The following is a 26,106-nucleotide window of genomic DNA, read 5'->3' on the forward strand; positions in this document are numbered from 1 at the left end:
AGTGGCATCGGCGTTCAAGGGGCAGATGAACTCTGAGCTAAGTAGTCTACTTGGGTCTCTCTATTTTAAGTTTCCCCAGTTAGATCCTGTGATGTTGAATGCTCATTTTAGCATAACTTACGAACTTGTAACTGAAAAAAAGGCTTTCCTTCACAAAAAAAATTCTGGGTGGAAGAAAACCATATAGTTTATTGTCATTTAAACTGCTGTACAAGCATTAACACATGTGAAATTATTTCATATTGACATCGATTTTTTAAAAGTGAAAGTATAGTCAGAAGTTATCTGAATGCACTAATGAATTCATAGTCAGCTTATTTTTAATGTTTAGTTTAAGTGTATATTTTTAGAGTTTTTAGTGCATATAAATCGTCTTGATTTCATCCTGGAATTTGCGCATTCCTTTCCGAATTTTCGTTGCTGTCCATATAATGGCACATTAAGTTCCGGTTGATTAGAAGCGAAGGCGTAATGATTTATTATACATAGCCCTTCAGTTCACAATGTAGGCCTACAACTAATTCTCCAGGTAGAACCTGTTTATAAATTCAGAACAAATGAACTAGGATTTTCTGAAACATTAATCTCGTTGAAATCAAATATGAGAAACTGAATCCGTTCAACATATGACAAAAGAGACGTCCAAATTGCAGATAGAGGGGTGTCCAAGATATAGAGGACTGAAACCATGTAAATTTATATTATTTTAATCTGTCCAAAGGAAATTATGCTCACCTCTAATACCATAAATATTTAATTTCATTACCAATATATTGTGAGCTACATAGATAGTTACATGATTTATCAAAATTACAAAATATCCAACATGCAATTTCGAATGTAATGAATGCAATATTTCACCCATTAACCTAAAACCTGCATTTTCCTATGTTGACTATCGTCTTTGGAGAGAAATGGACGTTTTCCTGTTTGTCGCTTTGTGGAAACAGTGTATCATCACAGACTTTACCCTGGTTAAATGAGATGTAGCTAACGATATCTAAGTAAACCAGTGATGGTGCGCCGAAATTACATTTTAACATCGGTTACTTTTTGACCGTGGTTTCGTAACCCATGCTTACTGCGTTTTTAATCGAGGATGATGCACATACCATTAATGATGTACTGGCCGGCTTTGGACTACTACCTACAACTATGGATTAGCAGATATAGCATTCACGTCGTACTGTACAAACATAGGTTACATGCCTCTGAGGAAATTCAAAACCTTAACAACGCAACGTTAATGGTGCATAGTTGTACGTACATCGCGGCGGACAATTTCTCAGTATTCCCACCTAAAATTGAAATAATTCAGAAGTTAATAAGGAACAGTTAACAGAGCATCCATGTGTATAATATAATAAAAAAAATTAATCTTACCACATCACCCAAACTTCCTAACCGTTAAGATTCTAGTACGATAAATCTGACAATGCGAAACACATACCAGGCGTAAGAGAGAAGGGACTACTTTAGTACGGGAGCCGCAGTTCAAACGCTGTATTTTTCATATTAGCGAAAGCGTGAGGTTGGATGCTTACTAAACAGTTCACAATTCACATGATACATTCGTCCAAACCCGAGCAGTGTATGTTCCCATACTCCAAACAACTTTCTCTAACCTCGAGTGAAGGAGAGGCCAGACTGCATCGCGGCAGAGCCGCCAACACACATCAGCGATGCATTTTTCTGTAAGATCTTGCGAGGGGCTGCAGAATAGAGCATCGCTTCTCCACACTCTGAATCGACCCTTCTTAGAAAACTATGTCAATAGAAACTCCTCGTAACACGCAGGCAGTCTGGATTAATTGAAATTTAAATTTTATATGACATCAACCAAACCGTCTAACAAAATACGACACATTGTCAATTTCTCGGAACTGTCTTTTAGGCACTACCCGAGGATTGGAAGTTTACAGGGTTGCCGCGTCTTTTTCCGGACACTATGTAGTACGTGTCTTATAATTATAATAATTACTACAGTATGAAATTTGCTGTTTCTCACATAAAGGAATACAAATAATATAGATTACATAAAAAACAATAAAACAAAAATAACTCAACCTTTACATTTTTATGGCAGTAATTTAACATACTGAAAATACTTAGGCCTAATCATCTTCACCTGAGTCATCCAATGAATCGTTCACATATTGTGATCCCGGCATCAAACACAGGCTGAATCTTCCTCTAACTGTACTCGATGGCCTCTTCCACTGTTGTGGAGATCAACTGCATGCACCATTCAGTAAATGTATTTCACCTATTGATAATGGAATTCTGTGTTTTTGCACATACAGCAGAATAGTATCTTTCTCAAGGAGGCAGTGGGTATAGGATTTAGAATCTGGTATGACAGAACAATTATCTAACACAATCACAGATGGCTCTTCTAAGTGTCTTTTGTTTTCCATCCAATCTTCGAAAATTCCGACATTAATTTACCATGGTAATCGGTGGGAGCATCTTTCATTTTCTTCTCACAAGAAGCGCATCGTCAATGGACCTGATCTTCCACTGCAATGAATGACAAGAATTATCTCACATTTGTTGTCACTAGACATCGGATTTATATGCAAATGCATATTTATTTTGTGTTTATTTGTAATATGGAATTAACTTTTCCAATATGTTTCTGAAAAAGCACAAGTCTCCAAGTATTGATCAAATTCCAGCAGAATTAATACAAGAGGGTGGAAGCGTATCATCAAGCGAAATTTATAAACTTGTACTTGCAATTTGGGAAAAGGAAATTGTACCAGAACAATGGAAGGAATCCATAATCGTACCTATTTTTAAGAAGGGGAACAAGACTAACTGTAGTAACTTTCGAGGAATATCACTTCTGTTGACGTACAAAATTTTGTCGAATATCCTTTTGAGAAGATTAACTCCATATGTAGATGAAATTATTGGGGATCATCAGTGTGGTTTCAGGCATAATAGATCGACTATTGATCAGATTTTTTGTATTCGACAGATATTGGAGAAAAAATGGGAGTATAAGGGTACAGTACATCAGTTATTCATAGATTTCAAAAAGGCGTATGACTCGGTTAAGAGAGAAGTTTTATATAATATTCTTATTGAATTTGGTATTCCCAAGAAACTAGTTCGATTAATTAAAATGTGTCTTAGTGAAACTTACAGCAGAGTCCGTATAGGCCAGTTTCTATCTGCTGCTTTTCCAATTCACTGCGGGCTATAGCAGGGAGATGCACTATCACCTTTACTTTTTAACTTCGCTCTAGAATATGCCATTAGGAAAGTTCACGATAACACAGAGGGTTTGGAATTGAACGGGTTACATCAGCTTCTTGTCTATGCGGATGACGTGAATATGTTAGGAGAAAATCCACAAACGATTAGGGAAAACGCGGAAATTCTACTTGAAGCAAGTAAAGAGATAGGGTTGGAAGTAAATCCCGAAAAGACAGAGTATATGATTATGTCTCGTGACCAGAATATTATACGAAATGGAACTATAAAAGTTGGAGATTTATCTTCGAAGAGGTGGAAAAATTCAAATATCTTGAAGCAACAATAACAAATGTATATGACACTAGGGAGGAAATTAAACGCAGAATAAGGGAAATTCCTGTTATTATTCGGTTGAGAAGCTTTTGTCATCCAGTCTGCTGTCACAAAATCTGAAAGTTAAAATTTATAAAACAGTTATATTACCGGTTGTTCTGTATGGTTGTGAAACTTGGACTCTCACTTTGAGAGAGGAACAGAGATTGAGGGTGTTTGAGAATAAGGTTCTTAGGAAAATATTTGGGGCTAAGAGGGATGAAGTTACAGGAGAATGGAGAAAGTTACACAACGCAGAGCTGAACGCATTGTATCCTTCACCTGACATAATTAGGAACATTAAATCCAGACGTTTGAGATGGGCAGGGCATGTAGCACGTATGGGCGAATCCAGAAATGCATATAGAGTGTTAGTTGGGAGGCCAGAGGGGAAAATACCTTTGGGGAGGCTGAGACGTAGATGGGAAGATATTAAAATGGATTTGAGGGAGGTGGGATATGATTATAGGGACTGGATTAATCTTGCTCAGGATAGGGACCAATGGAGGGCTTATGTGAGGGCGGCAATGAACCTCCGGGTTCCTTAAAAGCCAGTAAGTACGTAAGTAATATGTTTCATGTTCTTCTGTGTTTGTATGTGAAGTTTTATAGTGCATATAATTGCATATTTCCGATGTTGCTGCATATTTAATCATTTTTCCATGCATCGAGCATATAATACATGTATTTTTTAATTTTAATTTTAAAATTAATATTTAAACACATTAGTGGCAAGATAATAAAGTCTTTGCTATGGAGGCACCCGTAAAAAGCCTCTCCGATTGCCATTGACAAAATCGCGTGATGTTACTGGGGAATAACATTCCTATTTAGCCTACAGTTGAAAGCAGCAGTGTTTGCGAGCCCTATCCAGAGTTAATGCTTACAAAGAAAAATCTACAGACCTCCAATTACAGCCAGAGCCAATACTTACCCGCTGGGGTACGTAGATTGAAGCTGCTGTAGCTATTCAGATAATCATTTCAATGCAGTTAAAGGAATTCGTTGGTGCGCTAAATGCAACTGAAGCTTTGTCAATTCAGTGTTCACATAATATTTTAATATTGAATATTTGCAAAGGAACTTGGCTGTAATCAAGGCATATTTAAAAGTTATACCTAGCTGAAGCCACAAAAAAAAAAACTCGAAAAATATGGTTTGTCTTTACATTAATCTTTATCAGTCCTCAAGGAGGTTTAGAGTAAACTTCAGAGTGGTCCTTTAAAGTATGCAGAAAAATTATGTGGTAAATTGTGCGCTGTTTTAGAGAGAAATCCTGACATTAAAGTTTTATGTTCTGTGGATAAATATCTTCAAGGTGAAAACGTTGTGCTTCCAGAAGAAATTTGGCCAGAGCTAGTAAGTGCTTTCAAATTTTGCTCAATAGCATCTGTAGATGTGGAAAGGTCCTTCTCAGCATACAAACTTGTGTTAAGTGATAAACGTCATAAACTTACCCCTGAGCATTTAGAGAAAATAATCGCTGTGTACTGCAAATCAAATTACAACGACCAGAATGATGTCTAAAAGGAAGAATGTACATTGTATCAAAATGCATAAGCCTAAAATGAAAATTTTTAGTACATGTTTAGTGCATATTTTCACATTGATAGAGCATATTTTAAAGATTCTGACAGCATAAATGCATGCAATTTTAGATATTTTTAGTGCATATAAATCCGAAGTCTAGTTACCACTAGGAATGGAACTCCGAACACCGAACCTATGAAGTCAGCCATGACTCGTGTTATACAAGTCGTGTTGTTTACAATTTCTTTTCTCTTGGTCGCGGTTCGAGACGAAGGACCAGGATTTGAACTAACATCTTCGGCACTTTGTTCACAAAATCCGTTTTCATTTAACTACAGTGTCATGATAGTAAGGATGGGGTTTGTGTCAGCTATGTTAAGGCTATATTCCGTGGTGGGAATATAATGGTGAAGCAGTGCGCAGCCTCGCCCGTTCTCCTACTACGTGATGACGTCACGCGGGAAGCACTGCAGAGTCTCTCGCAGCTTGCTAACTTAGCTCAACTCAGCTCCGTAAGGTTTTGGAAGTGGGGTAGGTTAATTGATTATGAATACCAAGAAGCTGTATTAACTAATCCCTTCCCTACTAACGTCTTGTGATGCGCTCCCAAAGCATAGCGGTCTAGACATGACGTCTTTGTGACCCTGCGACTTTTATTGACAGTTTTCATTCAAGCTGCCAAATGCAGTTTTTTTTTTCAAGCTGTCTATTTAGAGTGTTGTTATATGTTGTAAAACGATCTTTCGTGAAGAAGAGGAGTTATTTTCCTATAAATATACGCGAAAGGTTTTCCAGAATTCTAACTGTTTGAATAAAAGTGCATTGAAGTTCTGTCCTGCATTCCAAGTGGAATGAACAAAGTTTAAGAAAGGGAATCAGAATCGAGGTCTTGTAAGAGTTATTGGCAGTAAAGTGACATGACAGAAAAGGTCTGTCTACGAAGCACAACATTCACATGGTGAGCATAAAGGAAAAAAGGGTAATAATGAAGGGGAATAAACAGTGGTGAAACTGAAGGGCGTAATATTAGTACAATAACGTTATGTTGTGGGTTGACTGTCAGGTCAGCGTCAGAATGAAGTCTTATATCCCTTCTCCATTATTGGAAAATACGTAAAAAAAACTACAGAAACGTTTCTTCAATATAATGTTTATGGTACTTTTCAGCTTTTCAATGTCTACGTAATTGCATGTAAGACCGTGAAGGGAAGAAAACCCAGGAAGCAAAGGATCTATACAAATCTTCAACTTGACCTGGAAGCACGCATTTTATAGAGGGTTACGACGACATTAGTACAAGCAAACTGTTGGGCTTATTCCCCCCCTCCCGACATATACCTACCACCCACAGAAAAAGAAGCCAGCGAGAACCTGCAAAGTTTGTAAATCTCACAAGAAATGTTTTGTACTGGAGTCTTTCGAAACTTAACACACTGTTCAAACTGTTACCAAATTATGAGTATAATATCACAATTTGTAGTAAAAGACCCATGTTTATTGCAAACGACTTCCACCTGCCTTTAAATGCCACTTACCGCACACCACCAATTCACTGTCTGCGCGTGGAGATTTAAATAGAGATTCCTGGCAAGAAGCCCGTCCTTTTAAATCTTACTGCTTGAACTTAAAGATAGCAACAAGCAAACTTTAGAAAAGAGTCAATAATGAACATTTGTTAAAGGCAGTTGTCGAATTAATTACGTGCATTCTGGTGTACTGCTTTCGTTAGAAGATATCTTAAGTTCATGGACTCAACTCGGTTTGATCCATTCAGGGTGATGGGCAGAATACGTTCTGAATCAGACCTTCGATTTCAGGCTGGCTTTAAAGAGGCTGAAAATGTGAATTGCAACAAATGTCAAGTGTAGCATGATGAAGTGTCCCTAAAAGAAGGCAAATTCGAAAGAAAAAAACGCATTTTCGATAAAATGTGGACTTAACGCGTTTTGATTCCGAGCTCCTCAAATACGTTCAATAAAGTTTCATCGTCAACATTTTTACATTACTTAAAAAAAAAAACACATCAGTTTTTCATTCCAGTGATTCTGCATATTTCTTTTAGTAAAATGCTCCTGCACACAATTTTAATATCTGAATATTTTTACATAAATTAAGTCCACAATTTCCACATCTGACATTAATTTTCGTAATGTGAACGGCTTTCTTGTTAGCAGCTAGTACTTGAAATAGACCTTGATTCACCCTCACTAACCACTTCTGTATTATCTTCCTCACTACCACTTTCTTTCTTCAACTCCGCCGGTAAATCAATTTCCAATGGCACTATAATATCACTTTTACCCAAAACATTAAGGCTGCTATTACCCACAAAACAACTCATGTCTATGTTCTGTATCCCTGAATACAACTAGATTTGAATAAACACCAATAAAGAAAGAACAAATTTACCAACTCAAGTTTCTACACTGCAAGTAAATGGTAAAGTGGAGAATTGAAACAGCGAACGACTTTAACGGCATTACAAACAGTTACAACAATGGACAAAAATCACAGAATTCAAACTAGAGAATGTTTAAAAGTGTAGGTCATATGAAATGCCAAGGGTGGATAAAATCTGTCCACTAACAAATACTTCAAATTATTAGTCTGCTATATTTGAAATCTGAAACAGAACACATGTGTGCATACTTTATCATGTTAGAGACAAATAGAGTAAAGATGAAAGCTGCCAGATTTCATTAATTCAAAAAAATTTAGAAAATAAAAAGGGTAGGCAATTTTTTCCCAACCGTGATAATGCTAGGGTTAAGCGAGAAAATAATTATTTTATGCCCATTGATTGACGCCTTTTTTGCTCCTCTATTGACATTCGAGACAATTGAATCCTTCCGTTTACTGAAGCCTTTTCTGTCTGGAAGTTGTTAAAAGATAACACAGCTTTAACATTTTATGAGACATGTAATTAAGTCCTTTTAGCTTAGAAAGTTTTGAAGAACTATGAGAAAATTATTCCCTTCTGCGGAGCGACTCATATGTGAAACATTTTAACAATATGATACACAGGAACATACTAGTTAATAGTTATTATAATGCTGTAATTACTCACGTTTCGTTATTTAGGTCTAATGCACTATCCTCTGATACATGTTCGTCTGAAATGGTTTTGGAAGTGGCCTGAAGAGGACATGAACTATTAGCAATGATGTCATGAATTTCTTTTCTCCTTCTCCGTTTTTCACATCTGTCCAATCTCAGATTATCTGTTGATTTTCGTTTCAAGCAAGACTGCGCCAGAGCTTTTGTGGGTACAGCGTCTACTTTCAGATTACGACTGCTTTTTGGTTCATAATTTAGGAGTTTCTGCTTTAAAGGTACTTCGTAACTTGACTCCTCAAAATGAAGTCAACATATTCGAGCTGAAACAACATTAAATCTTAAGATTTTTACGCCCTTTTCTTTTCGCTCAAAGCAATCTATGGAATAAGTCAAACAATAAGTTTAACATGAAAATATATTTTGCAAATGAGTTGCGAAGCAAATAAAATTTAGTAACATGCGAGAAAACTCATCGTGCTGTAAATTGACTTCATCCTCCCTTCTACAAGCATGCAACCATTGTCTTGCCAAGTCTTCATTCTTCGGAAACCTATAATATTTTACGTCAGTTCCTTCGATTGTAAATAAAAAAACCAGATACTGCATATCCAGGCATACTAATAGCATGTATCGCATTAATAGCATTACTGATACAAGAATAACATTCAATATAATATTATATATATATATATATATATATATATATATATATAAACAAAGAATTAACACCGTGCACGTGCACACAACAGCTGTTTGTTTTGTTCCTCGAGCACTGCGATGCGAATTAGCGCGCCGCTGCTGCTTCCCAAGTGACGACATGCGCAGTAGAAAACGAGTTTGAGTCAACCGTCTGCTACACCATTATATTCCCACCACGCTATATTCACTCACGCAATGGGTGAGGGACAGTTATAAAACTTAAGATGTTTATCGGTACGGAAATCGATAAAATATCAACATTTATCGATACTTTCATAATGAGTATAATATCGATATGCGATTTGGCATATGTTTCTACACACATGAATATCCCTTTACATTTAGAATCTAAGCCAGTCATTCTATAGAAGAGTAATCTCAAAATGTTAGAAAATAAACAGCAATCGTCTCTATGTTCTACTAGGTTACCTTTAGCTCTTAAGTATTTTGCAGTTATGCAACCTCTGTGCCAGATAACCCGAAACATGTCAATACACTAGTGCTACTCAGCGGAGCGACAACTGCCGGAGCAATCGGTAGTTATGGGTAAAGCTCTCCTCTAGTGATTTCCGGTACTACCGTAGGTGAGGTATAACGTGGTGGGAATATATTCCCACCACGAGGTATAAATAAGGATGCGGAGATTCGGAGAGAAGTAACAATCGAAGGACGGAGATTCAAGGATGACCGACCGGAGATTCAAGGATGACTGACCGGCGGAACTGGCGTTAGTTGTGAGTGGGATAAAATAGCACCAAAACGGGATCCGACACATGGTAATTCTTTCATTTAATTGAAAATAAATAATAAAGTCGCACGCTAGAAATTTTGACAGTATGGTTTAATGTGTGCGCAACACACTCTAGATGGCAAACTTTTTGACGGCAGCAACCATATTTGTGGCATTGTATGTGACGGCAGAAACTTTCTTGTTTATTCTCCATGAATTAATGACGTCTTGAATGCAGCCACTGATGTCAGCTGTACTGTTTCCCTTGATGACAAATAAGTCAAAACAAGGAGAAGTTAAAGTTAATTGGTCACCTCTTACGTACTGACCTGTGACTTATGTATTCACCTTGCCTGTTGGATGACCAACAGTCTGTTGTGGAATAAACAGTTTCTACGTTCTTTAATTCGGTTTGAAGTTTATGCTGAACACTGTCGTAAAGTTGCCTAAAATAACCTGAAATATTCACGTAAAAGTGAAATAAAAAATTGGAAAAACAACCAAGAACCTAGTTAGTTAAATTACGATTAACTGTGTATTAATAAGTTCTGCACACTAGTGCAATATTTTTAGCATGCAGAAGCAGTGTTACGACAAGGCAGCAAATATTTTGGGTTTAAACTCTTGATGAATTATTTAAATCCGGCATCTTCTACCACCTATGCGGCTGCAAGTCTTTTGATATAAATTTATTTAAAATTGTATCCAATTGTCACTGTTCGGAGGGCACGCTAAATGCTTGGGCTGCTATCCAACATTATTGCCTGCGCTATCTTCAAGCTCGCAAGGATGCCACCACTTCAAATAGTCTAATACAGTGGTCGGCAGATTGTGCATTTGTGACGTCGGAGCAAGGTCAGACCAGATGAGCACCTGAAGAGGAGCACAGCAAAAGCGCAGCAACAAACTAGTACAGTTCTGTACACCGGAGGTAAACGGCACTGTCATTTTTTTTAACGAAATTGAGATGTTAGCATACTTTTATTTCATTTTTGGTGTTCTTTTCAGTAATGCAAAGCATGAACTTCAGCGCGTAATAATAAGCGATTTAGGCTGTTGGAAAGGGTACTATGTGCCATATGGTATCGAGGTAAAAAAAAAAGCGCTTTCATTTAGCTCTCCTCTAAAATTCCATATTTGTGATAAAGTGCTCTTTACGTTCGGTATACAGAGTTGTATAATAGGTAGTTCCGGAGAATTGTTGAAGTTCTGATTTTATTTATACGTGGTAATTTGTCTGTAGGCCTATATTGAAGTGAGTGTAAACAATTTGACGTAGAAGGTATTGGTGAAAGACCATTAACATATGAACATTGTTAATAGTGTGGGAACATTTATTTATATTTTGGAGTATGGCGGTAATGACAAATTGTTTAATTTGTTGCAAGGTACTCCAGAATGTAAAAAAGTTCAATTTTAGCATTATTATTCAGAATGTCATGCCAATGAATACGACAATTAAAAATGTGAGCGAGATGATCGGCGGGTGTAATACAACAATTGAAAGACAAGCTGTTAAGTGTTTCTTTGCAATTCCAGTTGCTACAAGTAATTCCATTTTGTGTCCATAGGAATTCTACTGTCAATATGTAATGATTTTGAAGAATTAAACTGTCTTAATTTATAATGCTATCAGTACTATCTGAAATGTATATAGGCTACGTATCACATGCACGAAATCAGATGTAGCCTGTAGGACGTTATTGTAGAATTCATCTGAAGCTTATCGGCTACTCTTCGCCACTCAGAGCTTTGGAAGCCGATGTTCAAAAGAGAGCACGGATGCTCTGAGGGATGACGTCACAGATCACTGATCCTGCCGGTCACTGGTCTAACAAATAGTAAACTCGCCCAGAATATCGGGGCTTCTCTCTTTAAATGTCGTTTATCCTTATATTTCATGAACTGAAATCCTATCGATTTTAATATTCTTAATGTTTTTTACAAGTTGCAAATCCATTTTTACAGGATTCCAGTAGGCCTAATTTAGGTGAAGTAAGAATTTCTTTATGAAGAGAATGATAACACTGAAACATCTGCCTAATCGTGCACTTATTCATGTCTTATGAATCAATTTAATTTGATGCTTTCCTATTTTTTGACCTTGGAGTACTCTTGTTCGTTTCTTCTGCACATACTGTAAGCTACTTGCCCTTTTTTCATATTCTGTAATTCTGTATACTGTGTTTTTATTTACTTAAAGCACAGCCCTTACACGGTTTGTACACATCTCGTGTATCTTGAGCGATAGTGAACACTGATTTTTACACTTCAGCCTAGTTTTGTCATTTTCATTTCTGTAGTGCTCGGGAAAAGTGGCACAAGTCAAAAATGTTAATTTTATAGGAGAAGGAAAAAAAACTGTCTTCATACTGGTTTATGTCCATTTGATTTTCTTCTGTATGAATTATTGTAATGGGAGAAATACTTATGTCTCTTTTCCCAAGCAACCAGATGTTCCATAAGTTGTCAATAAATTAATAAAAAATATTTGTGGAACTGACTTATGCCACTTTTCCCAAGCATTGCAGATTTAAAATCCAAATCTCATTACCATACAATAACTTTTTAACAGACATTGCTTTATAAAACTTTAGGATAATATCCTTTGTAGCTTTATTTTTAGGTATCTACATTTCGTGCCATTAATAAAGCGGATTTTTTTTTTTTTTTTTTTGGTCAAGATTAGCCAGCCATATAAGACATAATACATCCTAAATATTTAAACTTGTTCACTTAATCTATAGTATTGTTCTCTATTACAATCTTGAATCTTACGTTGTATTTACCCCAAAATGCCATTACTTTACTTTTGTTTGTAGATATGGACATATTGTATTCTTCGCTATTCTATTTAACTCATGTACTGTGATCCTACATACTGCGAATTATTTGTACGCAGACATTCTACACATGTTCAGAACGCTATAGTTCGACAAGTTAATAAAAATATGCTCTAAGACCGCAAGTACATCATAGAGATAAATGCGTTTATTGTAGAATGCTACAACAGTAGGACTGTATATGGAACGCCGAATAGAATGTAACTGCTGTTGTCTTCTCGCAAGACACGTCTCAATTATTTTATTATACGGCACAAATTTCTATGGACTAATGAGGTTCTCCACAAAAAACTACACAAACTAAACCACACTTATCTACACTGCACAAACTGCACTGTTACTATTATTTCTGAAAATTTAAATATTTGTTCTTGAAGTTTTATTTTGATAACGTTCAGACACCCCGAAACAAAACTTAATGTCCAGCATTTTCATTTATTACACCCAAAGAAGAAAAACAAATTGCACGTTGTCAAATGTAAATACAGCCAAAAAATTAGCAACTGCTGCAAAAAAAAAAAGTGATGTTAAAAACTGTGAGACTTAAATAAAATCCTAATAGTCAATTTTGTTACAAACATCCCAAAGGAAACAGAGAAATCGTATTTCACGTGAAACAACTATTACAGCAGAGATAATTGTATCGCTATTGTAAGAAAGTCTGATTACCAAATCTGTAAGTTGTTTTAGAGTTGGAAATAATTACTTGGTCATCAGCAAAAAATAGTGTCATTACATACGCTATTCCTTTTGATTAAAAATACATTAATACAATTTTTATTTTTATATCTATTGTCTAGTAATTTCGTCAATACATATATTAAATAAAAGCGGCGACATACTGCAGCCATGTCGAACTTCAAAGTTAATTTTTTTTCTATTTTATCTGAATTCCTAGACACGTCTTCAGGAAATTACTTTGTGCCATTACAACAAACAGAGTTAAGAGAATAAGAGACTTGAAGAATTTGCAAAAGAGTAACAAGATGGAAGAGCTGACAGGACAATGCTTCCCGAAAAAACGGCGTTGTATTTTGTAGCGTATCAAAAAATTCCCACAAAAAATTCGTCACGATTCAGGAGGACGGGGGGGGAGCATTGGGATTCTAAGCTTAACATCAAAACCATGTATCGTCTTTTCAGGCAGAAGTGCCTTAGTTTAAAAGTCAGATTCATCTTTATGCTACTCTTTTAAATGAAAGCTACGATTTATCTTTAGGTCATCCTCAAGCAGACTGCTGTGAAGAACTTGAATCGAAATTGCGAAATTTTCACCTTAATGATGCTGCTAAACAATGTGCGGAGCAGCGGCGTACTTACTTACTTACTTACAAATGGCTTTTAAGGAACCCGAAGGTTCATTGCCGCCCTCACATAAGCCCGCCATCGGTCCCTATCCTGTGCAAGATTAATCCAATCTCTATCATCATATCCCACCTCCCTCAAATCCATTTTAATATTATCCTCCAATCTACGTCTCGGCCTCCCTAAAGGTCTTTTTCCCTCCGGTCTCCCAACTAACACTCTATATGCATTTCTGGATTCGCCTATACGTGCTACATGCCCTGCCCATCTCAAACGTCTGGATTTAATGTTCCTAATTATGTCAGGTGAAGAATACAATGCGTGCAGTTCTGCGTTGTGTAAGGCTGCGGCCACAGTGGAAGCGTCGAGCGGCGCGGTACCGCTCTCGAAAAATTGAGGTGTGGGGAGGAAAGAGCGTTGGTGTGGCCATATAGTGCAGAGTTCGTGAGCGACGCGGCTCGGCGCGGTGTGGAGATGAGATCATGGCAATGTTTGCTTTTAGGCAATTCTTATCTAGAAAGAACAGCTTAAAATAGGAATGGAAGAGAATTTTATGTTCATCCATTTAATAAGAGATGTGAACCTCTGAGACTTTCATCGTTTGTATGGAGAATTAGGGACATTTCCAGATAGATATTTTAAGTATACTCGCATGCCTATTACAACTTTCGACTATTTTCTAAATAAAAATAAGGAGAGACTACAGAAGCAAGCCATCAAATTTCGGAGATTTATCACTATTGCACAATGACTAATCATTATATTAAGATACAATTATTTTAAGTTAAAGACACAGGATCATGCATTCTTCGAACAATGATGCAGGTAGGCTATACTGCATATAAATTAAATTAAATAAGAATAGTCCTACGAATCCTTAAATTGTTGTGTTGGTGGAATTAAGTCTCATTCATTACGAATAATTGCATGGGCTGCATTTTATATGGCAAAAAAAAAAAACACATGTTTATACTTACGAAAATTTAACATTAGAAATGAGCAGTTTTCAACATTTTTCATTTTTTTTTTTTCATTTTGATTTATTGCATTTAAAACTTCTTACAATTGTGTGCTGTGCAATTTTAATTTTTCCACTGCACTTATAGGCCTAATTATTACTTTTCATATGCGGCAAAAGAGACATTAAAATTGTGCTCCATACCACTGAAAATATGCTCTCTTGCCGTTGCTTTATTAACAGGATATCGAAGTACTCTAGTTTCAGCATCAATTATTTTTTTATATTATTGTGTGTATATATATATATATATATATATATATATATATATATATATATATATATATATACATATATATATATGTCCTACTTTAAATAACCAATTATTAATAAATAGATTTAACAAATATATTTTTATATAAGTGATATATATTTAAATAATTTAGATTTATATTCGAGCCCTTGTCTTTGGTGTTGAGGCATTCGAAGACATATTCGTCTGAAGTGATACGTTATCATCGCTGATAATTGTCTTTACTTTCTCCCAAATCAGGACTGTTTGGAGTCGATGGGATCTCCTGGAAGGAAAGATTTCCTACAGTCCTATCAGAAAGGACGACGTCCTTCATAAACGTCGTCAGGTCGAAAAACGTCCATAACGATGTAGCGATTCAAGAGCTTCGGAACCGCTTCGTATCGAGCTTCTGGAGTTCCTTCTCAAATTTATCTTTTAAATTCTACGACTTATTTTTGCCACGTCTTCTGAAATAGAATGCAATAATGAATATTTAATGAACTAGTGACTGAAATATTAATATATTCTAATATTATGTATTCTACTACGTTACAATGAACAAAATTTAAGGTAAATTTCTAACATTACTCTTTCTTGTAGGTTTATAACCACAGGGGCATCATTGCGATTACTGGCATTTTCCTTCAGCAATTGTAATGGCAAGAGAAACGTGTGAGGTAATCTAAAATGAATCAATTAAATAATTTATACCATAACCAAATAAAGAAAAATTAAACGAAGTAGTCAGTGATTACTACGAACGTTGTGGTTCCCTAATTGCTTCGTAACAAACGACGAAAAGCATGGTCAGGTAAAGGGTCCTGATAAATTCATTTCCAGATATTTTAATTTACGTAGTATTGCTACAGAGTATTGCTGGCGCAGACTAAACATTTTAACCATTGATTTGGTGGGAAGAGGAAAACACAGTGGTGGAGGCATTTTCACAACTTTACACTTTTCAATTTGTTGGAGACCAACAGGTTCAATGTGCCTGAACTATCGAACTCAATTGTAAAGGTATCATTTGTACTTATTGGAGATGAAGCCTATCCTCTAAAACTTTATCTTATAAGGCAATATCTAGTGAGAGAACTAACGCCTAGAAGGGAAAATTTTAATCAACGTTTATCTAGTGTTCGAAAAATAATACGTGGAATGTGCTTTCTGAATATTGCGTGCTAAGTGGCGATTCACGATAGAAATATGGACACAAATGTGAAAAGAGCCAGCACATATTATAATCTTCCATTTGAGAAAAGATTGCGACGAAGAATGATCTGCATTATCATGAAACGACTTTACAAATTAGAGAACTGATGATGTGCAAACTCATTAGAACTCAGATCGCAGGAATAATAGTTGCAGTGAATTTGATAGACAAATAAGGATAACTTCACTGATTATTTCAATCAGTCGCAGATGTTTATATAACATTATAATTTGTACTTAATAGATTGTGTTTTTTCATAACAGAAGTGCCAATTTCTTGTATGAGATTGTAAATAATAATAGTTTTAATCCTACCGGTATTTCTTTGCTTTAACGATCGTTAATCGTAACAAGAGAAATATTTAAATCACATAATTGTACCTTTATTTCGGAGTTGGAATATGTTTAATATTGTACGCAGCACTGAGTGTTTATCCCAACAATATTCTACGAAGTATGATTAATAATAATAATAATAATAATAATAATAATAATAATAATAATAATCATCATCATCATCACACGGCATATTATAAAAATATTATTCGCGTTCAGTAAAATGTCTTTCTACATATTCCTCGTCATGGAGAGGTTTTTGAAGTTCTTCTCCCAATTATTCCACAGGAATATTCGGGTTTTCACTTCTTAAATGATAACTTCTTTCTCATTTCTTGACAATTCATACTTGCAATTGTGAGCGGCGCCGCTAAAATCTCAAACAAGAGTGAGCGGCCAGCGGCGTGTAGCGTTGTCCTTCAACCAACTTCCCCTCCAAAATGCCGCTCCGCTCACACTATGGCCACCTGCATTTGCTAACATGCGTTTGTGATTCATCCACGCCGCCACTCAACGCGCCGCGCCGCCAGCCGCTTGCACTGTGGCCGAAGCCTAACTTTCTCCATGCAGCGGCGTACAGTGTGCAATTTTCCCTATCTAACTGGACGGAAATCAAATTTCGACTTGTTTAGTTAGACGTAGAAGAATACGAATTCATGTTCTTTTAACACTTGGAGACTGTTGGGAGGGATAGCTTTTACTGTTTTATAGCAGCAAGCTATTTTTAGAAGAATGTGAACAATGAGTTCTTTCTATCACTTCTCGCTTTGTTCAGTCGTAGGGAGGCTTACTATGTGGGTGGAAAAAAAAAAGTGTAATTGTTAGTGATTTACTGTGTTGTGAGACACGGAATCTGTTCAGACAGATACGTTCTTACTCATGTAACTTCAATTTCTAGTTTGTAAAGTATTTTTCTTCTTACAATAGGATTTAAATATTACAATAAAACATTTAGAGTGTTGAAACCTTATTTTAAAGTTTGAATGTTCTCGCGCATTGATTGTTTTCAATGGACGGGCACACGATAACGTGGCTGCAATTATTTCATGTTTGGCTTAAAAGCAGAAAAGAATAATAGAATGAGAAAATTTTTTATCACTGTGTGAGTGTTTTACTCCTGCAAAATTATTCACATGACATCGAACATCAAGTTAAAAATACAATGAGGACATTTTTATCTAACCTTAACGAACGCACAGTGGATCAGATCGAAAATTTTGTAGATGGATAAAATAAATAATTACTTCACTGCATTCTGACGAATTGTTATGAAACTTTGTACGGACCTTACAGGTATCATATATTTTTGTGTACAAACTCTGATTACGTTTGCACAAGAAAAACTACACCTTTATGGGGGTACATTTAGACAAGATATCTTCAAATTTTCATGAAACATTATACGGAAGTTACAGGTAGCATATATTTTTATGTACAAACTGTGTTTACGGTTCCATAAAAGGAACAAAATTAATAACTTCTGTCCTAATAGATGTTTATGAAACTTTAAACAGAAGTTGCAGGTAGTATATAGGTTTATTTTCTGTATACATAGTCTGACTATTGTTCTGTAAGAGGAAATATTCCTTTATAGTGGTGCATTTTGATAAAGTTAAGGGGTTAGGTACAGCTTACGGCAGTAAAATGTTTGGAAATATTCAACATTTTTTTTTCCTCCATTACTGTATCTTGTACAACAACGAAAATTGATACGTGTAAACCGCAAAATTCAAAATGGTGGCAGTTCACTGAGCAGTGATGAAGCGTTTCCCTCATAACTCATAATTTGTTAACTTGTTAACTTTTTTATGTTCTCTCTCTTTTATTGTGTTTACAATATCAAGCTCTTTCAACTACATTTCTTAATAAATATTTATTTTTTATTTTGTGTTAGAAGAAAACACTGATATTAGACCATTATTTAAAATGAATTTATTTTTTATCAGAGAGTCTATCAAAGGTAGAGAAGTGGTCTTGCATCATATTGTAGATATGACATGCATAATAAATTCATCACAGAATGTTGGATAGTTTTTTAGTTATGTGGGAAACGCTGCATCACTGCACAGTGAACTGAATTTTGAAAAAAAAAAAAAAAAAAAAAATTCATCACAAAATGTTGTAAAGTTTTTGAGTTATGTGCGAAACGCTTCATCACTGCACAGTGAACTGAATTTAAAAAAATGTAAATATTCTTTTTAAATCGTAAAAAATGTTTTTTTCATATAGTAGAAGGACAGTGTTTTACATATACTAATTTTCATTATTGTACAAGATACGGTAATGAAGGAAAAAAAATGTCGAATATTTCCAAAAATTTTACTCCTGTAAGCTGTACCTAACCTCTTAATAACTTCTCTCCTGTGTAATATATTTTTATGAAACTTTGTACAAGAATTACGGGTAGCATACAGATCTAATCAGACTTTGTATACAGAAAAATATATGCGTCCTGTAACTCCTGTAGAAAGTTTGGTGAAATTCTGTTATGTAGGAGAGAAGTTGTTAATTTTACGTAAATACATCTTCTATAAAGGTGTTGTTCCTCTTACACAAACGTAATCAGATTTTGTGCACAAAACACATGCTACTGGTAAGGTCTATACAAAGTTTCATAACAATCTGTTAGAATATAGATAAGTTATTAATTTGTCCAGCTAGATTTGAGTTTTTACACAGTGTGCGGCTTGGTTCATGGTGTATGGCACGAAACAAGAAAGTTTTACAGCAAGCTGAAGGAAGAAGCTGCTGTGAAAGATGATTCCCATTTTTTTTTTCTTTTTATTATGTGTAAAATATCCAATTACCTCAGATGCCTGTCCAAAAACATTTGCGGCAACTGACAATCAATGTACACTGCATCCATGATATAAAATATAGTATCGCAGGAATATACAGTATCTTTACCATGAAGTTACTGCCAATAAAGGTCCGAATGAGGTTTGTTCTCTCCTGTGTTACCAAAAAATATCCCTCCCCCTAAATTTACTGAATTATTATCTGTACAGACAACTGTGGGAGCAAAATAAACACACATTCTTTGAAGAGACTGTTCCTAGCATTGACTCATATCAGGAGGTTCAATAAAATTAAAAACTATTTCCCTACAAGAGGGAATTCATATCTGCCCTGTGCACAGTGATCCAAGAAGCAAATCTAGCTGGACAAAATTTGTATTACTCATATCTTTGTATTCTACAGTACATTCTTTCCGTCAACATTAACTTCCGTAACTTCCATTACTATTGATCAAATCAGATCCCATAATTAGCAGCACAACAGAAGTTTTCCACCAGAAAAATGGAAAATTCCACAAGAGGTAAGATCAGTATTGAGAGATGTGCCAGCCAACGAAATCATGGATCTCCAATTCTGTGAATACTGAATAAAAAAATGTACTACCTATAACTACTGTATCAAGATTCGTGAGAATCAATTATATAGCAAAGAAGTTACTAACTTCGTCTAAATTCATCCCTATAATGGTATACTTCCTCTTACAGAAACTTAATCAGAAAACGAATATTCTACATGTAATTACTGCACAAAACTTCATAAAAAATCTGTTACAATGGTGGAAGTTATTAATTTTGTCTAAATTCACCTCTATATTGGGATAGTTCCTATTACAGAAACATAATCAAAAGTCTTTATACAAATGTGCTGCATGTAACTAAAGTATAAAGTTCCATGAAAATTTATTAGATGGGTGAAAAATTATTAATTTTGTCTAAATTCACGCTCTATATTAGAGTAGTTCCTCTTACAGAAACGTAATCAAGAATCTTTATACAAAACAAATATGCTGAATGTAATTATTGTATAAAATTCCATGAAAATTTGTTAGATGGATAAAAAATTATTAATTTTTCCTAAATTCACCCTCTATATTGGGATAGTTCCTCTTACAGACACATAATCAAGAGTCTTTATACAAATGTGCTGCATATAACTATAGAATAAAGTTCCATGAAAATTTGTTAGATCGGTGAAAAATAATTATGATTAATTTTGTCTAAATTCACACTCTATATTAGGGCCGTAATCAAGAATCTTTATACAAAACAAATGTCCTGAATGTAACTAATGTATAAAATTCCATGAAAATTTGTTACATAGGTGAAAAATTATTAATTTTGCCAAAATTCACCCTCTATATTGGGGTAGTACCTCTTACAGAAACGTAATCAAGAGTCTTCATACAAAACAAATGGGCTGCATGTAACTACTGTACAAATTTTCATGAAAATCTGTTAGATAAGTGAAAAGTTGTTAATTTTGTCTAAATATGCACTGCCCTATTATGGAGTAGTTCCTCTTACACAAATGTAATATGAGTTTGTACATAAAACAAATATGCTACTTGTAACTACTATATAAAGTTTCATGAAAATCTGTTGGATGTGTAACAAATTATTAATTTTGTTCAGCTAAATTTGCGTTTTACACCACTCCGCTGTGACAGGGATTTTGGTAAAATAAAAAAGAGATTAGGAAGTATGATAATACACATGAAACATGAAATTATCCAGCTAACAGTAAGTCAAGCAAATCAAACAAACTTGCTTGTTAGATAAGTGGAGACTTCGAGTATACTAGACTGAGTTGATGGACCCAATTTTACAAAAGAAACTGTATATCAGAATGAACGTATATCAGGAATGTACCACAAAGTTCAATTCTCAATCAGCAACATGATATAATTTTCGTACGATTCCAAGTTTAAAGGGTACATCTTTGCAGAAGGCATTGATTCCATTGTAATCATATTCCTCTTAGTTTGCCTGGAAAACCAACTTCGACATTTTCCACAAATCAAGCTTATTCTACTGGCTAGGTGCAGAAATGGATGACTTTGAGGGTATGTGCCTAATGTACCCCGTGACTATCGAGAGTTTTATGAAGACATTAAAATCCCACTGCAGTGTTTCCAGACAAAATTTCTCTTTTTAGTAAAAAAAAGATTACATCATCACATTAACTATTAAAAATATAACAGAAATTTACATCCTAATATCCGCAAGTCTCATTACTGAAATATCCAAGGTACAGAGTGAGCGTGGTGCTAGGAGGTTAGGCTGCCCATATTTCCTTGAGACAAATTTTAGAAGAAAAAAATTGTATCCAACTGCCTCACAATCATTACAGATTTTGCCATTGGTTGAACAGCAATTATACTTCTCTCCGCCTCTGCCGGCAATGTTTACTTCTGTTGTCAGACATAATGGAACGAAGTACAGTATGTCCGGGAAGTCCGTTCACTTCTACACCTTATTAGTTTCTTATTGGCGTATATTATATTATATTGTAATTATTTAGTATTATTAATAATCATAATATTAGACACTGTTGTTGGTGCATTATTGTTATGTCGGTGTACCGTTTTATTGTTACTGTTGAGTTCGCCTCACTCGGTCGTCATTCTATGAGTTGAAATAGCAGACAAAAGTTCATTCCCTAATGTTTTCTCATATGATGCTGTCTCTCCTATGTGAGGACGTACAATATGTATCCATACACTCGTGACTAACCTCCCTTCAACAGAAAACGAACTTTATCGAGTGAGGCGAACTCAACAACAATAACAATAACAACGGTACACCGACATAACAACGATGCACCAACAACAATTACTAAAGTTATAAATATTAATAACTAGCTGAAAGCACCCGGCGGTGCCCGGGTTGTCCTTTTTGCGTCTTTTTTTTTAAATTAAACTGCTTGTTAGACTTTTCGGAAATCTCAGAAACTCAACTATAAACAATCAAAACGAATTGTCTTCAATAAGCTTTCCTCGTCCATAAAGATGAATCTTTACATAGCGTCATTTACATGAATTAATAAACTTCTTAGCCAAATGCCTCAAAGAATTAACTCAATTTAAAACAACTACAGATCAGGCAACGAAATGAAACATTTCATCACTTGCCTTACTTTCAAATGTATTTTAATTTGTATGTATGTACAGTATACTGCACACACACACACACACATACACACACACACACACACACACACACATATATATATATATATATATATATATATATATATATATATATTTATTCTGGCGTAATTAAGGCCATCAGGCCTTCTCTTCCACATCACCAGAAATACAAATAAAATAATAAAGAAACCAAAATATAAATAAAGTAAAACCAAATGAACATATAATATACAGGCTACAGTCACACAAACTTTAAATGAATTAGCATTGTCTTGAAGTTCAGCAAAACAAAAATACACTCCTCGGTCCCTATAGGCCCATTTAGCATTGTATCAATGTTTTACAGATCTTACATTTTATCTCTGCTGGTCAGTGACTGTTAAATTTCAAGTGGCTTATCTTAGTCATGGGAGTCAAGGTATTAAAAAGCATTACAATCTTTCTGCCGTCTCCTTTCCTCCCCCGCAAATGTGACGTTGCACAGTGGCAGAGATAAGATAATTATAAGATCTGTACATTGATCTGAAGCTGTGCTTTAACGTAATTTCATGTCTGTGTGTGCTTTCATTTGCATTTCAGAGACAGCTGACAATAAACAGGGAATTCCCTTGTTCCCAGTCTGAACCCGTTGGGGTGTCATCGAGAGCCAAAATTTCTCTCTCTATCGATCATACCAAAGAATCAATATATACGTATATAATTTAATTTATATTGAAAGATTTTTTACCCTTAACCGCTGTACGCCTATTTTTTTTAATATGACTTGAGAAACTATATCTCACAAATTCATAACATATTATATTAATTTTTATTTTATACACAGAATACAGATACAATATAAATTCGCAATAAGTCATTTTTTAACATAAAGACTAATATTCTCAAGGTTTTATTTTTAAGAAATTAAGAGATTGTTATTTCCACAACGCATAACATACTACATTGGCAACGTGATTATACAGATAGAATATCGCAGTAACACATTTTCTGACATGAACAACAATATTTTGAGAGACGTATATTTTAGAATTAATACAGTGTTATTTTCAGTCGCCTTACGTACATTCACATACTATGTTAGCAATATAACAAAAGTATCATGAATTGCTTTTTGATGCGTGTAAAATCTCCCCCCCCCCCACTTCTTTGTATAAAATATAGTTAAGAATGTGAAAAACACGCAGTTTTTAAGTTAATGTTTGCTACTTTGAGCGACTGTCGATCATAATTTTAATATGGCCATTACAAATGCTAGTCGCACTGAAATTGCAATTACTTAAAATCGAAAGGGATGTTAGTGGGTATCATAGGAATACGTGAGAAAAAAACACCTTCTCGTTTCGTTTTTCCAGTTAATATTGTCACTTCTATTACTACGTTTCGAATGAGTTTTTTCACACCAATTCTTGTTCCATTGCATGATTTTGGTGGGTCAATATTTCGCAATAGTACTATTGGTGATTCAATATCAAGTATTAAAACAATTATATGGTAGCAATCCTTGTAGTCTCAAAGAATTCAAGAATTCAGTTGAATAAAACAGAGCTTGCTCACTATCTACAACTGTATCGAGAAATTCATAATATGGTCCTGGACTGCGTAAAAGATATTTATTGCATGAATTGCCTAGATTTTAGCCTTCATGTTATATCAATAATGTTATTTAATTTCGTGTTATAATTTCCATGGCCTCGTGAAAGTCGATGTTGAATACAACAGACAATAATAAAAAACCAATTGACTATAGAAGATTGCAATTTAGTATTAAACATGAATGTTTGATCGTACTTATTTTTATTTTTTTTATTATTTAATTAATTTAACGTTCATTTGCACAATTTTAATGTTTTTCTCCTGGTTATGAAGGTTAAATGTGCAAACTTTGGCACATATCGGTCAAAGCGTGTAGATTTGTATAGAGAACATACATACATACCCACATTCACTTTTATATATTAGATAATAAATAATTACAATATAATATAATATGATACGCTAATAAGAAACTATTAGGTAAGGTATAGGGGTATATGGACTTCATGGACATACTGTATAGAAGCGTTTGAAATGTAGATAGGAGAAGAATGGAGAGTGTGAAATGGACAGGCAGAATAAAAAATGAAACTGTGCTAGAAAGAGTGGCTGAAGAAAGAATAATGGTGAAATTAGTCAGGAAGAGAAAAAAAACTGGCTGGGTCACTGGATGAGACGAAACTGCCCACAGAAGGATGCACTGGAAGAAATGGTGACTGTGAGAAAAGTTAGGGGCAGAAGAAGATATCAGATGATATATAACATTAAGATGCATCGTTCATATGCGGAGACTGAGAGGAAGACAGAAAATAGGAAAAACTGTAGAATGCTGGGTTTGCAGTAAAGGACCTGCCCTTGGGCGGATAACTATGAATGAAAAGTGCATAATTGAAATAAACAAAACGAAAAATAGGAAGAAATGCTTCCATCTTTTCCCTAAACTCTTAAGAATAGACACTTTTCAGTGACAGCAATTTTATTTATTTGGTGTGCCCAATGTAAGAATTTTACGGGTAGAGGAGAAGGAAGGAAACCGTAAGGTGAAGTTTATTCATTTAAACAAAACTAAAACATCATATCTGAAGAATGAAGGTTTCGACTTACTTATAGGATCCATGAGTGTTGTAGCAAGTGCCGTGCACGCACGGTTCCGACTGGCACTCCACGATGTCCTCGGAACACGAGGATCCCACGAATCCCGGAGCGCATGTGCACTCGTAGGTGTCGCCAAGAGATTCGCACTCGGCTCCGTTTCGACAGGGCATGGAAGCGCAGTGATCCTGTAGCTCGCAGTGTTGGCCTGTGTACCCTGGCGCGCATGCGCACGAGTAACTATCGAGGCTTCGCAACGTACACGTGCCCCCATTGAGACACGGATCCGAATCGCACGAGTTGGCTACCGGAATCTCGCACAGGGACGCAGAGTATCCAATAGGGCAGGTGCACCAGAACGATGGGCTGGACGTGGGCGAGGACCTCACGTTACAGGAGCCCCCGTTCTGGCACCGAGGTCCGGGCCCCGTGTGGCAGGGATTCATGTACTGGCAGTATTCCCCCACGTGCATCGCCGTGCAACTAGAACAGAAAAAATTAATGCATCTGTTAGTCATATCACACCTTGACCATCGTCGTGTTACAGGCATCTCTAGTCCTACAGAGTCATCAAAATAAAGAGTTGCAACCGTACATCCAAGACAGGTTTGACAGAGCTTCTCTACGCTGCACAGTGTGTAATTTCAAGCATCTAGCCGGCCATAAATCAATTTTCACACCCTATCTTTAATGCTAAATTCTTATATAGACGTGTTTATAACACTCCAAAGTATACTATCCAAGTGTAGACAGATGCTTAGATCTGTTAGGGGACCCTCACAACAGAGCGAAAGTTGCATGTCTCCGATAAGATCATTTACGCTGCAGAGGCGAGCGCGAAGTATGTGTTTGGATGGTGCGAAGTGGTAAAGTTAATACAGTATTTTTTCTAATACAGAGTGTGGATATATTATAAGAAGGTATGTACTTACATATAAGCTAATTTTCGTGACAAAAATTAATATCTTATTGTCTAGAATAAGTGTCTGGATA

The 26,106-nt window shown here is 35.4% G+C and overlaps 1 protein-coding gene across 1 annotated transcript in view; it reads right to left on the reverse strand.

Annotated features, from left to right (window-relative positions):
- The window catches only part of N (neurogenic locus Notch protein), a 433,061-nt gene that overhangs the window by 165,924 nt on the left and 241,031 nt on the right, over positions 1–26,106 (reverse strand). The window contains exon 3 of the mRNA XM_069820749.1: positions 25,126–25,596. Coding sequence (XP_069676850.1) covers positions 25,126–25,596 — 471 coding nt within the window. The remainder of the gene's footprint in view (positions 1–25,125; positions 25,597–26,106) is intronic.

The sequence above is a fragment of the Periplaneta americana genome, chromosome 3, assembly GCF_040183065.1.
Source record: "Periplaneta americana isolate PAMFEO1 chromosome 3, P.americana_PAMFEO1_priV1, whole genome shotgun sequence".
In the NCBI taxonomy this organism is placed as follows: domain Eukaryota; kingdom Metazoa; phylum Arthropoda; class Insecta; order Blattodea; family Blattidae; genus Periplaneta; species Periplaneta americana.